This window comes from Tribolium castaneum, chromosome 1 (assembly GCF_031307605.1).
Source record: "Tribolium castaneum strain GA2 chromosome 1, icTriCast1.1, whole genome shotgun sequence".
Lineage (NCBI taxonomy): Eukaryota > Metazoa > Arthropoda > Insecta > Coleoptera > Tenebrionidae > Tribolium > Tribolium castaneum.
The window spans coordinates 5683129-5700165 of NC_087394.1; the positions used below are offsets into that span (position 1 = coordinate 5683129).

Sequence of the window (17037 nt, forward strand, 5' to 3'; positions counted from 1 at the left end):
TAAAGAAATATGAAAAAAAATCTAACTTAATTTTAAAGCATTCTGTGTTTGTATCTTTATTTATTGCTACTTTATTATAGAAATTTGAAAACAACAAAGAAAAGATCTAAACCATCTCTTTCAAATAAAGCAAAAGGTTTTTAAAAATTTAAAAAAACGGCAGAGTTATCGATTTTTTAAATGAAAAAAAAAACACAAAAATTTTCAAAAAAACACTAAATATATCGAAAACAACTAGGATATAAGAGAAGTTAATAAAAACTACATTACGGGCCGATTTATATAGAAAACTAGAAAACAATAAAATTTAATTCCTTGTTAAAATTTAACAACACAGATGGGCCAATCAAATTGTTCAATTTGGTCACGTGATCAGTTAATCACCATTTAATTGCGAATTAAATTAATGATGCTTCTATAAGCCGTCCCTAAGTCACGATTTATTAATTTAATTTGATTTTTTATTTCGACAAACTTATAAGATCGGTTTAGAGAAGCGTCATTGATTAAATGCGTGATTAATTGGTCACGTGACCAAATTGAACTAATGTCATTGGTCCATTCGCGTTGTTAACTTTTAACAGCGCAATTAACTTTAGTTGAGCTTTCTATACACCGGCCCTTGAACTTTTAACTTTTCCGTAATGGTTGTCAAAAAAATTTCCAATAAAAATTAGTGAAAGCATTTTATTTTAAGCGTTTTGAAGTAGAAAACTAGGAAAAAAAAAACAATTTTTGCTCAAAGTCTGGTCGATTGAAACTTAAAAGTATGTGAAATAATGTATTCTATTTACGTATCATGATGCCCTGGCTGACCTTTAATAAATCTTTCATCCGTATTGCTCTCATGTAACAACCATTCAACGCCGTATTTCAGGCGACTGTTCAATTCGAAGTCCTGTACACACTTCCGGACGAATCGACCGCTTCATTCACTGGCAGCAATGCTTACGACATGTTAGACGACGAGCAGCAAATGCTCATCGACATCGAGCAAAACATCGCCAATATCGAACGCAACCTGTCGAGGGACAAAACACCGAAACTGAAACATGCCAACTCTTTAGCAACTCCTGAAAAATCGCCCACACCTGTCGACCGAAAACGCAGTTCGACGCTGAAAAGCGTCCGGAGTTTGATCAGATTCGGGAAACAAAGGCCACCGAAGGACAGCGACAACGAAGAGGAAGTGTCTTTGATACACCCAACAGAGTCCGGGAGGACGTCACGACAGGCGTCCGAGTCGGAATCGGCGCCGGTTTCAAGGGCGGGAAGTCAGAGTTCCGTGTGTTCGAATCCGGACAATCCGGCGGATGTGTCTTTGATGGAGAGGAATCGGAAGACGACAAAGTATGCGAGTTGTTTCGATACAATTTTTTCTTTCTTTACACGAAAAATTGTGCACTTTCTTAGTCTTTAACGAAGTTAGAAAAAAAAGCGAGGTGTTCTTCTCATTATTCTTGCGAATTTTAAATTTTTCAGCAGTTACTCATTACAGGTGTTTTTATGTACTTTTGCTTTATGCACTGCTTCTATACAGGGTCGCAAAAAAGTATGGATACAGTTAAATATTGTCAGAAAACTTTTTCTATCATTCTATCATCTGAAATCATTTTCAAATTTTTATCGTCATTTATTTTGAAAATACAAGACTAACTTGATTTTTTTAGACGGCACGAAAGCTCAAATTTGAACATTTTTAAAAGAGAATTTTTTTCTGAATTCAATAATGTAGCATAATACCCACCTTTACTTTTTTCAAAAAGTAAAAAAAATTAAAATTCAAAAATTTTCTGGAATAATAAAACTAACTTAGCTTTGAAAATACTGTTGTTAGCGATATCTGTCATTAAAAAAAATTAAACTTGGGTTCAATAATTAGTATAATAATGGTACATTTAAGTAAAACTGAGCGAAAAACATTCTCATGTTGGTTTATCGTGGGGACAGAAAGCCAAAAAGTTAGTGGAAATCATTTTGAACATCTTTTGTAGCATAAAAATTAAGTATTTCGTGTTTAATTTTTTTAAATTCTTTTTTAGTTAAAAGTGTTATTTTAACAATTATTTTTAACTTTTACTTATTTTTAGTCAACGTTTAAACAACAAAGTACTAACGATAGAAAAAGATTTCCAAGGCCAACAGGATTTAACATTTGTCAAAATTTTTGAATTTCGAAAAAATGCTCTTCTCAAAAATATTAAATTTGAGCCTTGTTGCTATTTAAAAAAAATCAAGTTAGCTTTGTTTCCGAACAAATGGAGAAAGAAATTTAATAAATATCCGAAACGAAAAAATTTATATAGTCTTAAGCATACACCAAATTTCAATAAGTTTTGATAAATATTTTTTATAATATTTAACTGTATCCATACTTTTTAGCGACCCTGTATAAGCAGAAATTTTTTGAAAGGGAATTTTATTGAAACGGCTTAAAAGCTACCAAAGGTAGAAAAATAACCCAGGTTTTAACGAGGAACAATTTTTGAAACAAACAAAAAACAATACCAATAAACCCATTTTTTTTTCATTTTTGCAAATTATATATTTTTGATTCGTTACTCGTTACAGCTATTGCTTAGTTTAAATGTAATGCAAAAATCTGACATGATTATCGTGAGTTAAAAGGAGAAATCACTTGTGAGAGAATTTAATAAATCGATAAAGAGGTTACACTTTTTGACTGATTTTGTACAATTTAGCTTAAGAAGAATTAGCCATTTAAAAAAAGTTAATTAATGCACACATTTTAGAGATTTTTTTAATAGATTTGGCTTATTTTAGTTTAGCAATTATTTATCTTATTTTAATTTTTCGTTGTTTTTAGTACATTTTACTGAAAAAAAAATTTTTAATGTGTCGGTAAATTTGGCCCTTTTCTCCAAAAACAAACATTTTATTTTAAGTGATACAGAAAGTTACACAAACATGTATGAAATTTAATTTGTCGTCTTATTCTTTTTAACTTATTTTTCAGTGAGAATTGTTCTTATTAAAGAATAAGATTTATTTTCCGATTTATGCTTAGGATACATTTTTTTCTATAAAATATATCCAGACAGAAAAATAAATCGATTTAATGGAAAAAGTATTTTATTACAAACATTTTTGTCAACACAGAAAATCACAAAACAATTTCATATAAGTCTGTTCTATATTTTTCACAGTTTTTGGCATATTTCATTCAGTTAAATTTTTTTTTTAAATTACATTTAAAAAAAAGTTGTTTGGCTTTTTGTTTCACTCAACCTGATTTTTTTTAAAGTATTGTTCAGATCACCTTAAATACATGCTAGAATTCACAGTAAAAGAATGTTGCACAAAATTTTCCCAATTTAATTCTTCAGCTTCTTTATTTGATTTCACCTATTTTCCAATGAGCACTATTGCTGTTGTTGAAAATATAGCTTATGGGCAAAAATCTGCGCCTTTTTTAATAATATGCCGTTTTTTCAGCTCAACAAAAATTCATCAAAATATGCACCAAATTTAATTTTACAACTTATCTCGTTTGTTCAAACTAATTTTTGAATAAAAATTGCTCTAATAAAAAATACGATTTATTTTCTGCACAACAACTGACTTTATTTAATAGTGTTCTATTTCTGTCGAATTAATGCCAGATATCGCAAAATAGACCGACTTGTTAGAAAAAAATGTGTACAATTAAAAAAAAACGCTTTGAAAGGGGTTACTTCGGTTTGTTTCGACTAACATAACTTTTTTTTTAAATTGTCTATATTTTATTGAATGCATATCATCAAAAAGTCCTTTTATTATAAGCGAAGCCAAAAGTTACAAAAATATATTTTATTTTTAATTTTTTAGTATAAAGCGTTCAATTTAACTTATTTTTCAGTGGAAAGTGCTCTTACTAAAAAATAAGAATCATTTTCTGCTCAGCAATCTATTTCTTCAAATAATTCGTTTTTTCTATTGAATTAATGCCAGATACCGCAAAATAAACCGATTTATGAGATAAGGTTATCATTTCTTAAAGCTTCTTTGTTGATACAGTAAATCACAATACAAGTTCTACAAGCAAACTTGTATTTTTTGCAAATTTCGTTTAACTAAACAAAATTTTTACCAAAAATTGGCCTATACTAAGTTTACTTTTTCAACTTATCTTGTTAGTTTTAAATTATTTTTCAATGAGAATTACTTTTATTAGAAAATACTTAGTTTCAGCACAACAATCTGGATTTTTTTAATAACTCGCCTCTATTTGTTAATAGACCAACATGCAAAATAAGCCGATTTGTAAAAATAATTAAAGATTCTTTGTTAACACTAAGATTTTTTGGCATATTTCGTTCAACTGTACTTATTTTAAAACAAGGACCGAAATCCTTAATAAAAAATTGCTCAATTTACGTAAAAATGATCTTTGAAATTTTGGTTCGTTTCGTTCAATCTGTTTTTTTTTGTGAAAATTTGCTTAGTTTAATAATTTTTTAACATAACCCGAAAAATGCAAAAATTAACAATTCAAACTACACAAAAATTAATAAAAGTTCTGAATTGGATATTAATATTTTTCCTTTAAAATGTGTAAACAACCGCTTAAACAATTTTCATAAAGTGCATAAATTTTCGTGCAAAGTTATAATTTCCTTAAATGAATCACCTACGGTGGATTTTATAACTCTATCCTGACGTTAAATTTTGAAAAATACATTGTTGTAACAATTGTAACCATAGTAATTATACTGGAAGCAACTTATCCGGGGTTTATCTAACAATTGTAAAATCTACCTTAATAATGGTTCCAAGGGTTAATTATGGGGGGTTTTAGGCTCAAGACGGATATGAAGACAACAGTGCAGTCGGTACTCAAAGCTCAGGATTTTCAAGTCTGTCTCACGATTATCGAAGCGAGGCAATTAGCTGGCCTTAATATGGATCCGGTTGTTTGTATACAAGTCGGGGACCAGAAAAAATACACCAGTGTAAAAGAAAGCACCAATTGTCCTTATTACAACGAGGTCAGTACAACTTTTAACAATTTAAAACCATCTTCTGTTTTCAGGTTTAAAGTAATGAAAAAAAAACAGACTTTTTCACAAAAAATTTTTTTGAGACCTCATTCTTATATTATATTGATTTCTAAAGTCAGTATTATAGCTAAAAGTCTTTTAAATTTACTGTTTTTATGTATAGAATTTTAGTCTGAGACTGAGATTAGGTACATTTTAATTTCATAAATTCTGTTCCTAAAATCCTTTAGATCCTCTATTTGAAAGACGGTTTCTAATTTCAAAGTTTAATTTCTAATAAATCCAAAGAATTTAACTTCAACTTGCTTTATAAAATCTAAATTTACAGATCGTTGAATCGTTCTTTTATAAAACTTTAGTCATAGAATTTGTATTTGCGTTTGGAATTGTGATACATTTTTTATAATTAACTTTTGTTATTCGTTATTTTAAACTGTAATAAGTCACAATTCAATGGGAACAGAATGCGCTCTGATATATCCATTGTCCTTAAACCGTATTTATTAAAAGCTAAACCATTTATCTCTTGTATTTGTTTTAAACGAGAAAACAGAAAATTCCAACAAACATTCAAGTGCAAAAGCACTTTATCGACGTTTGGTCTGTTTATTTGCACCAGTCTGAACAAAACAAATCAGTTTTACGTCAGAACGGCTTTAATTAATTAAGCTAAACACCACCAAATTGGGGTGATTTTCTGTCATGTGTGATTTGTTATTTTTGTTGCAGTATTTCGTTTTTGACTTCCACATGCCTCCAATTATGTTGTTCGATAAAATCATCACGTTATCGGTAAGTAACAAATAAATGTGTTGGATATTTCGTATTCCGATGTTAATTGGGTTGAAAAAATTTAAATCCCTAAAAGCTTTTATGTCGAGTTCGTTTAAAAATGCGTCTGATGCGAATTGGATTGCAAAATTGAGATCGAAAGACTTTTTCTTTTTCTGATCGCAAAATCGGATTATGGGAACGGACTGTAAAGTGAAAACCAGTAAATTGGAACGAAATGCATTCCAGGTTTCGTCGTTAAACTACATTTATTGGGTTAATGGGGATTATCGAGCGATTGATAAATTATACACAGTAATGGATTCGAATAAACAAAAATTCATTACACATTTTAAATGAGACGTCACATTTTCATATTGCTTTGTTGGGGGTGAGCAGACCCCAACATTAGAATTACTTCTGGGAGCAGAGGTCCCATAGCTTCCAGAAGGCTTTAGTAAACAGAAAATTTCATTTCTAGTTTTCCAGTGTCATGCATTCGTTAATACGTTTAGGAGACAATAATGCAAAAAAATATAATAACAAAAGCTCTATCAGATCTTTATGGTGCTGTTTTTTATGAAGTGTAGATCAATATCACTTCGTCGCTTCTTTTTTAAAGCTGTTTTTAGTCAGTGTTGTCTGCTGGGAGTTCGAGAGTGAGCACAAGAGATTTCAAAAACAAACATATCTTGTCTCATCACAAAATGCAAATGTTGCACGAGTCAGTTTCTATCATTGATTGACAAAATGTTCCGTCTTTTTTCTTAAACAAGCTTTTTAATTTTAAATAATAATACCATGCCGAAAAAAAAATTTAATGCAAATTTCACAAAAAAAATGTTTGCTGAATAGGAAAACATTCGACTCATTAAAAGCTCTTTTAAAATTTCAACCCATAATTTATAAATTCGTTTGGTATTAACGATTTTGCTACTAAAACGCGGTTTAATATTAAGTTTTCAACAGGTTTTAAACTTTGTTAATATTTTTTTTTGCATTTCAATAAAGCACATCGGGGAAATGGCGTTTACAATTTAGTTTAGCTTATAAATTTTTCCTGAGAGACATTTTAAGCAAAAAGTATTGTTACAAAATTCAATTTACATAAAATTTTCTATGAGATGGGTTTCACACAATTTTTTGTATCGTGTACGTGGTTTTAATGCCACAGGCGCGAAATTTACATGTTTTTGCTAACGTATGGACTTGTTATTGTTTTAAACTCGTATTGCATTTCATGTTTAAAAAAAAACTCGCTAAATTATTTAAGAAGTAATTGTCGGTTTGCTACTTTTTGCAAGTGAATGCCTTTTGGGCCATTGGTTTCTGGAAAAGTCAGGAAACTTTAATAGATTCGCTGAAAAATAATTGGTTTAAAAACGAGACAACAAAAAATATTTTGAGAAAACCAAACACTATTAAAATCCTAAGAAGTGATTGTTGGTTCACTACTATTTTAAAATAAAAGGACGTTTTAAGAAACTATGTTATAATTCGCTAAAAAAATGTCGTACAAATACTAACCAACTAGAAAATATTCCGAAAATAAAAACAATTTTTTTAAGCCCTAAGAAATGATTGTTGGTTAACTAACTATTTTTTACAGTCGATGGGTCTTTTGATAAGCTTTGTTTCCTCAAAAAATCAGGGATAGTTGACGGATAATTGTCAAAAAAATAATTCGTCTAAAAACAAGCAACAAGTCTCAAAATATTTTTAGAAAATCAAAAAAATTATAAAACTTTTAAATTTTTAATTTCTAAAAAGTTATTATAAATTCACTTTTTTACAATCAAAGAATTTTCCAATAAGCTACATATTACGAAAAAATAAGAAACATTTCCCGGATTCACGAAAAAATAATTCATCTACCTAAAAACGAGCCATAACAAGATATTTGAGAAAACTAAAAAAATTGTTAAAGTTATTGTCGATACACAATTTTTTTGCGATCGTAAGACCTTTTGATAATTGGTGTTTCTTGCAAAAATAAAAAAAAAATTGATAGAAAATTCGTCAAAAAAAGCTCGGCTAAAAACAAGCCAATGTCAAAATATTGTGAGAAAGCCAAAGAAATGCTTCCAGATCTATTTTTTTGCAATCAAAGGACCTATCAATAAGATAGTCTTTCTGAAATAATAAGGAAGAATTCCCAGATGATTCGCGAAAAAAATATTTGGGAAAACTTAAAAAATTGTTAAAACCTTAAGAAGTTATTGTCGATCCAGAAATTTTTGTAACCGAAAGACTTTTTGATAAGCTTAGTTTCTTGCAAAAATCAGGAAATTTTGCCACATGATTCGCCAAAAAATAAGTCGATAAAAACTTGCTAATAACAAAGTGTTCTGAAAAAAAAAATAGGCCCTAAGAAAGGATTATTGGTTAACTAATTTTTATAATTGGGGGGTCTTTTAATAAGTTTTGTTTTCTCCAAAAATCAAAAAAAAATTGATTCGACAAAAAAATAAGTCGATAAAAACGAGCCAATAATAAGATATTCGGAGAAAATCAAAAAATTTTTTTATGCCCTAAGAAATGATTTGTTGGTTAACTATGTATTTTTTGTAACTGAGAGGTCTATTAATAAGCTCTGATTTCTACAAAAATTAGGAAAATTTGACGGATAATTCACCAAATATAATTCGCCTAAAACCAAGCCAATGTCAAAATATTTTGGGAAAATCCAAAGAATTGTTAAAGTCCAAAAAAGTTGTTGTCAAATGACTATTTTTTACAATCAAGAGATCTTGCGATTAGTTAGTCTTTCCGAAAAAATAAGAAAGATTTCCGAGATAACTGGCAAAAAAATAATTCACCTGAATAAGAGCCAATAAGATAATGTTTGAGAAAATAAAACATTGCTAAAGCCTTAAGAAATTATTGTCAATTCACAATTTTTTTGCAATCGAAGGACCAATAGATAAACTTTTTTTCTTGGTAAAAATCAGGAAAATTTGACGGATAATTATCCAAAAAATAAGTCGATATAAACGAGCCATTAACACAATGTTTTAAGAAGACCAAAAAAATTGTTTAAGCCCTAAACATTTGGTTAACTAATTTTTATAATTGAAGGGTCTTTTCATAAACCTTGTTCTCTTCAAAAAATCAGGAAATTTGCCGCATAATTCCGTTAAATACAAGCCAATGTCAAAATATTTTGAGAAAACCAAAAAATTTAAAATCCTGGAAAATTATTCTCTTCCACTATTTTTTGCAATTACAGGACCTTACGATAAGTCAATCTTAAAAAAAAAGAGTAAGATTTTCCGGATTATTCGCGAAAAAATTATTCGTCAAAAGACGAGCCAATAAGAAAATATTTGAAGAAAAAGGACTTTTTTATAAACTTTGTTTCTTGCAAAAAATGGGAAAATTTGGCAAATAATTAGCCAAAAAAATTAATCTAAAAACGAACCAATGCAATGTTAAAATACATAATACTGAAAAAACTCGAAAACTGTATTGATTATTGTTTTTTTAATTATAAAATCATATTTGTAGATGAATTGTAACCACCTTGTAGTGTGAATAATTTGAATTCTGTCGTCTAGAATGAGCAAACTATTTTCTTGCAGCCTACAAATGTGTACATAGCCTTGATATGTTCTAGGTATTACATTCTAGGAAACTGCTACGACCTGGAACGGTCGTCGGCACATTCAAGATAGACGTCAAAACCGTTTATGATGCACCTGGTACAAACAGCTTCTATCTCCGACCAACTTGCCTTTTAGCTTTTCCATTTCTTCCAAAAATAATTGCCAACAAAATTAAACCGAAATGGAAAAGCTAAAGTTGAACCGATACCTCTGTTCATTATTAAAAGTATTACAACACTGCACTGGAACTTTGTTACTGCATCGTGCTGGCTCCTGTAATCTTATGTCCTTTTTTGACATTTCTGCTACTTTCTTTTTTCTTTTTTCGCTGGCAGGTGTTGCAGTCTCGGAACTTTCTCAGGGGTAACAAATTATTGGGAAGCTTTAAATTAGACGTAGCGACCGTGTGGTCTCAACCAGGTACGAGGTCCCCCTAGGTCCTTTATTCCTGCCGAATGAGACTGTAGTAATATGTTACCTTTGTAAAAATTGGATGGCGATAGAATAGAATTATTCCGCAACGTTATGTGCTCCATTTTGACGATCGACATGATTTAAATGCGACTTGAGGATTCATTAGAGCTTTTTCTCGTAAAAATTCTTTTCAAACTACATTTAAGTTCTTCCACGTCTGGGAAAATTACCTTAATTAGGGAGATCAGAGTTTTGATTAATTTTTTTCTTTTGTATGAACTACAATCGATTCATTTTAAAACGTGTAATTAACGCTATTATGCTTGCCTGCATCGGAGCTTTCACGGTAATAAACTTCCCGGAATGCAATGATCTATAATAAAGATAAAATTTTAATTACCTTATTTTCACTTAATAGAACTTCCATTCATTTTATTACTTTTTTATTATTTACAAATCCAAATGCATCTTTTATTTAAATAAAATATTTGCCTCGTTTTTTCGTTACTTAAAAAGAACCGATATTTATGTAACATTTTCTTCTGAATTCGAATCCGGAACTCGTTTTTTGATTTTGATTTTATGTTTGCGTGAAAATTTTTGAAAAATTACAAAAGTGAAAATTTCATGTTTACGTTGTAATAGTTTCCTTCTGGATGAAGCTAGAAGCTTCATTTTTTGCAAAAGATGAGAGAAAATTACAGTTTTATTGTAACGTGTCATATTCATACAGTAAAATTTTTAAGAAGCAACATTTTTATATTCAACAAAACAGCCCCTACATATTTTCCTCCTATATTTTCCTCTGCAATGTTTGTTTAATTTGAGATTTTTTTTATTACAAACATTTTCAAGACCAAAAATTGTAAATAAAACGAACAGTTAACATCGCGACAAATAAAAATTTTTTGCGACCAAAATTTCGTAAAATTGGTTCAAATTACGTAGTTTACTTCTAAGTCACTTTTTTTCCTTGAATTTTAAATACGTATTTTCTATCACGACTAAACTATAAATTACTCAAAAGCACCTGAAATCACGTAATAAGTAAACAATACTTTCAAAAAAATCTACAAAAATAGTTAAACGAAAAAAAAAAGATTGTTATCTGCTTTTTTCTAATAAACAAAAAATAACAGCTTAAAAATTTTAACGCTGATTAAAATTAATAACTCAATAGTAAAATAAAACGTGTGAAATACCTATTAAGCACATTTTTGTTATATTTTTTTTGGTTATTTCTGACTAAATTTTATAAATTAATATAAATCAAATCACATAACTTCATAGAGTAATTGTTAGTAAATTGGTTCCCCGAAATCAAATTATTTACGAATTTCGACTTGAATAAGTAAAATGAAATCATAGATCAAAAACTGTTTTTTTCAACAATTGGTATAATTTACAAAAATCTTACACTACACGAAGCCTTTCAGAAAAAACACATTTGAAAGATCTTATAAAAAAAAATTGTATAGATATCGGATACAAGGCCAATATCAAAACTTGGCCAAAGTTTTTAGAATTTAAGGAGTTTAAGAAAAAATAAAAAAAAATGTTCTAGAAATTTCAGACTCTTTATTTTAAAATGATTTTTCCTGTTTTTATCTACCTTGAAATAAAGAGAAATTTACCCCTATTTTAACAAATTATTATCTATTTACAGTATATTTTTCTAGTTCTATTTATCTCATACATTTTTGTTTAATTTGTGATTTGTTTTGTGATTTTCGTGTTTTTGATTTGTGTTTAATGTTTGTTTAGTTTGTGAAATATGTTTTTTATTACAAACATTTTCAAGACCAAAAATGGTAAATAAAACGAACAGTTAACACCACGACAAATGATTTTTTGCAACCAAAATTTCGTAAAATGGATACAAATTACGTAATTTGCTTCTAAGTCGTCACCTTTTTTCCTAGAATTTATTTTAAATACGTATTTTCTGTCAAGACTAAACTATAAATTACTCAAAAGTGCCTAAAATCACGTAGTAAGTAAACAATTCTTTCAAAAAAATCTACAAATATAGTTAAACTAAAAAAAAAGATTGTTAACTGCTTTTTTCTAATAAACAAAAAATAACAGCTTAAAAATTTAAGCGCTGATAAAAATTAATAACACAATAAGAAAATAAAACGTGTGAAATACCTATTAAGCACATTTTTGTTATATTTTTTTTGGTTATTTCTGACTAAATTTTATAAATTAATATAAATCAAATCTCATAACTTCATAGAGTAATTGTTAGTAAATTGGTTCCCCGAAATCAAATTATTTACGAATTTCGACTTGAATAAGTAAAATGAAATCATAGATTAAAAGCTGTTTTTTTCAACAATTGGTATAATTTACAAAAATCTTACACTACACGAAGCCTTTCAGAAAAAAAACAACATTTGAAAGATCTTATAAAAAAAATTGTATAGATATCGGATACAAGGCCAATATCAAAACTTGGACAAAGTTTTTAGAATTTAAGGAGTTTAAGAAAAAATAAAAAAAATGTTCTAGAAATTTCACTCTTTATTTTAAAATGATTTTTCCTGTTTTTATCTACCTTGAAATAAAGAGAAATTTACCCCTATTTTAACAAATTATTATCTATTTACAGTATATTTTTCTAGTTCTATTTATCTCATACATTTTTGTTTAATTTGTGATTTGTTTTGTGATTTTTGTGTTTTTGATTTGTGTTTAATGTTTGTTTAGTTTGTGAAATATTTTTTTTATTACAAACATTTTCAAGACCAAAAATGGTAAATAAAACGAACAGTTAACACCACGACAAATGATTTTTTGCGACCAAAATTTCGTAAAATTGGTACAAATTACGTAATTTACTTCTAAGTCGTCACCTTTTTTTCTAGAATTTATTTTAAATACGTATATCTGTCAAGACTAAACTATAAATTACTCAAAAGTGCCTAAAATCACGTAGTAAGTAAACAATTCTTTCAAAAAAATCTACAAATATAGTTAAACTAAAAAAAAGATTGTTAACTGCTTTTTTCTAATAAACAAAAAATAACAGCTTAAAAATTTAAACGCTGATAAAAATTAATAACTCAATAATAAAATAAAACGTGTGAAATACCTATTAAGCACATTTTTGTTATATTTTTTTTGGTTATTTCTGACTAAAATCTATAAATTAATATAAATCAAATCACATGACTTCATAGAGTAATTGTAAATAAATTTGTTCCCCGAAATCAAATTATTTACGAATTTCGACTTGAATAAGTAAAATGAAATTATGTACAAAAGCTATTTTTTTCAACAATTTTTATAATTTACAAAAATCTTACACTACACGAATCTTTTTACAAAAAAACAACATTTGAAAGATCTTATAACAAAAATTTGTACAGATATTGGATACAAGGCCAAATGGCAACATCAAAACTTGGCCAAAGTTTTTAGAATTTAAGAAGTTTAAGAAAAAATAAAAAAAATGTTCTAGAAGCTTGAGACTCAATGATTTTTCCTGTTTTTATCTACATTAAAATAAAGAGAAATTTACCCCTATTTTAACAAATTATTATCTATTTACAGTATATTTTTCTAGTTTTATTTACCTCATACATTTTTTCCTATTTACAGATAAATTATACTTACATCAATTTTTACATTTTTTTTAAAACATCTTTGGTAAAGATTCAGGTTGTTTTTTTGATGAATCGAAAATAGTTTATTGATATTAAAGTAAAGAAAAATTATTGTCACAGAAATAAAACTTAGTTTAGCTTAAAATAGAAATCATAAATAGAGTATCTTTTCTTTTGTGTATTCTAACTACTAAGTATGGAGGATTCTTTAATAGTATCAACATGTATGTGACAAAATTATTTTCACAGGTGTCATTTTTTTGTACCTTTTATAAAAAATGAATTTAATAGATAGAAAGATGTAAACACCAAATTAATTCAATGATTTTTGTTGTACATGTCATCCCTTTACTTACACCCATTGTTTCTAACCCTCTTAATTTTAATAATAATAAAATACTAAGTAGAAAGAATATTTTTATGTTAATTTTTTTTACAATTTTTAATTACGTAGAACAATCTTTCTTAGCTTTAACCTTTTCTGAATATTCTTAAAAAAAAAGAATTTATTTTATTCTGTACCCCTTCTCGGGTATTGCAAAAAAATTATTTGAAGGCTTATTTTAATTATTTTAGCATAGTGGACAAAAAAAAGAAACATAAGAAAAATAATTATTTATTCTGTTATCATATTAATATTTTAATTACTTAATTAAAAAATTCTCGCATCTTTAAAATTTCACACGGTAGAAGAAAACTAATTTTCTCAGCGAATAAAAGTAGAGAAGAATTTTTCCAAAAAAAAATAAGTGTTTAACTTAATCCAGAAGAAAGATACGACGACGTAAACAACATTAGTTTTCAAAAATTTCTCGCAAAAGCGTCTCTCGATCCAAACTCAGCAAAAAATAAGTTATAATAATTAAATTCTCACATCTTTTTCAACAATTTTTCAAATTTCGGAGCCAACTTGATCGAATATTGGGATAAAATTAATTCCCGATTGAATTAATGTCAAGTAAACTTCGACGTAGACGAACCAGTTTTCTCATTGGCGCTCTAAAGTTAACTTTAATAAACTTGGTATCATTCCCGTCTGCTTCACAACAGTCTGCAAACACAATACTCCACCCCACAAGTTTATTTAATCAACGACACTAACCTCGGAAGTCTCTCAAAACACTTCGTAATTTGTTTAAAAGTCTCGCTAAAAGCGTGCGACTCAATGGACCACATAACGATTATTTTACAAACTGCCCCTGAGCTTACAACCTCACGCTTCTAAACGACGAAAAAAGCACACCTAACGCACCACTTCTTTACTCTTATACATTAGAAAGTTTCAGAGCACGCTTTAAAAATTCAATCAAGCTTTCGGTGTTTTCCTCGTGTGTGTTTTTAAATTTTTTTAAGATTAATGCATATCTAGATCACCAGTTTTACCACAAATGGGCTCTGCTCACGGATCCTGACGACATCGCTGGTGGTCCGAAAGGATACCTCAAGTGTGATATCAGCGTCATTGGGAAGGGAGATACTGTCAAGGTTCCACCGAAAAGTGAAAAGGATGAAGACGATATTGAAGCGTAAGTTGCCTCTGGTGATTGGATAATTGGCAAACTTGTAGATCGAGAGATAAGAAAGACACGGATAAAGGCAAAACAAGTGCAGTGAAATCTTTTCAGGGTTTTATTGCACTTGGGTTACATGCTTTGTCTCGAACAATAGGAATTGTTTTCCGTTGAGGATTTTCCGTGAAAGGAAAATATTTGACATAAAAATTCTCATTCCAGAGCAAAAAAAAGTGCCAAAGATTAATGGGTTCTAAATTTCTAAATAAAAAAATACTCATTGTTACTCGTTTAGTGGATTCTCATACGTCCTAAGTTCAAACACTGGAGTTAGAATAGAAATAGAAGTACTAGAGAAATTTTCCTTTTGCACGTTGTGCCAGGTTTATGTCTAAAATATTTTCAATGTTTAAAATATTAGTCAAATGGGTAAAACGGCATAATTTAACGTTAAATCTAACCAGGGACTAAGGACCGGTTTATAGAAAATTCAATTAAAATTTAATGCGCTGTTAAATGTTAATTTTGCGAGTGATAGCATCTGAGTGGTTCAATTTGGTCAGGTCATCCGTTAATCATGTATTTAATTTCGGATTAAACTAATGATGCTTCCATAAACTGATGGTTAGGAAACTAAAGATGGAAGTTTTAAAAGAAAAAAATTTAATTAAGATATTTGCTATTGTCATGAAATTTATTATAAAAAAAACTAAGGAAAATTGTAAAAGCACATTTTTTCTCTAAAGACTTTAAATGAAATGAGCTCTAATTTTTGGTTTTTGTAAATGCAGAGACAAAAAATAAAATTATTTTTTTTTAAAAACCCTTGTTAACAATAAGCAATAAACGTAGGTAAAAGATAGCAAAAAAAAGTACAATTTTTTTCCGTTTTTTCGATAATTATCATTTAACAAAAGCAACTTACAAATTTTTAGGATTTAAGTGTTTATACGTAAAATTCTTGTACTTACGAATATTTATACAAAAAAGTCTTATTTAAAATTATATAGCCAATTAAGACAAATTAAGACTAGACAGGTAATCAGCGAAAAAGAGAAATATTTTTTATTGAATCTATTAAATTTTCTGGAAATTTGAAGTGTAACACTTTCTACTCAAACTTGTCTTTTGTGCACGATATTTCACGGTTAAATGCAAATATTTTAACCATGAAATAAAAAAGACCTAATCTATAATTTTTTGTTTTTTTTTAAATTCGTCTTTCTTATTATTTTACTCAAAAACTGTAAATTTTACAAAAATATAACAAAAGACGAAAAATTTTACACTAAAATAAATGATCTCTGGTTTAATACCGAAGCCAAAGTAATTGGTGCTACATAAAGTTATGAAACAATTTTTTTTAGTTTAGTTAGCGGAATAGACAAATCTTACTGTCTTATGATGGTGTTCCAAACATTTCATAAACTTGCAAACAAAACAATCAATTAAATTTGACATCATTAAAAATAATAGAACGACAACTAGGATTATACTAAAAAAATTTTAAAAAATATATAAAAAATTAAAAATCAGGTTGCTTAAAAAAATCATTTTTAAGCTTAAATTTCTTTTATCATCATGCAAGAGAGTTGTTAACGCTTAATCTGTGGTCAAAAAAACATTTCAATGTCGTTGCAAAACACCCTGTAGAAGCATAAAGTAACAGTACAAGAGATTTTAAATAAAATTTTAAATATTAACCGCCCATTATTATTGTGAAGTAAAAGTTATGTTAATAAGATTTACTTGAAGTAAAAACTACGATATATAGAGTGAATTTGTTAAGAGTATTTTTTTCTGTATCTCAAAAACTATTAATCACTCAGAATATTCAATTTTCAGAATAAAAAAAAATATTCATTGTGTGCAGCTCATATTTTCAAACACAAATTAAATTGCAATCAGGTTATAATTTGTAAATAATTTGACTTTTGCGAAGGTGTCGGCAAATAATTTAATTGAACACTAGGAATTAATTAATTTCTAATTAAACAACCCGTAATTTGAATTATGTCGCCATTTACTCGGTAAAAGTCACATTAATCGCAAATTAAGATTTGACTAAATGTGAGCTACTCAACAAATAAACTTAATTTTTTGTGGTCTAACAGCAATTTTTTCA

At 28.2% G+C, this 17037-nt stretch overlaps 1 protein-coding gene across 2 annotated transcripts in view; it reads left to right on the top strand.

The window, feature by feature from the left end:
• The window catches only part of LOC657013 (otoferlin), a 74945-nt gene that overhangs the window by 24609 nt on the left and 33299 nt on the right, over positions 1-17037 (top strand). The window contains exons 4-8 of one of the 2 annotated variants that reach the window (XM_015978579.2): positions 878-1350; positions 4799-4988; positions 5730-5792; positions 9388-9472; positions 14771-14927. In XM_015978579.2, coding sequence (XP_015834065.2) covers positions 878-1350; positions 4799-4988; positions 5730-5792; positions 9388-9472; positions 14771-14927 — 968 coding nt within the window. Of the gene's footprint in view, positions 1-877; positions 1351-4798; positions 4989-5729; positions 5793-9387; positions 9473-9711; positions 9797-14770; positions 14928-17037 lie in introns of both variants that reach the window. The other variant, XM_008200880.3, reaches the window with a different exon arrangement.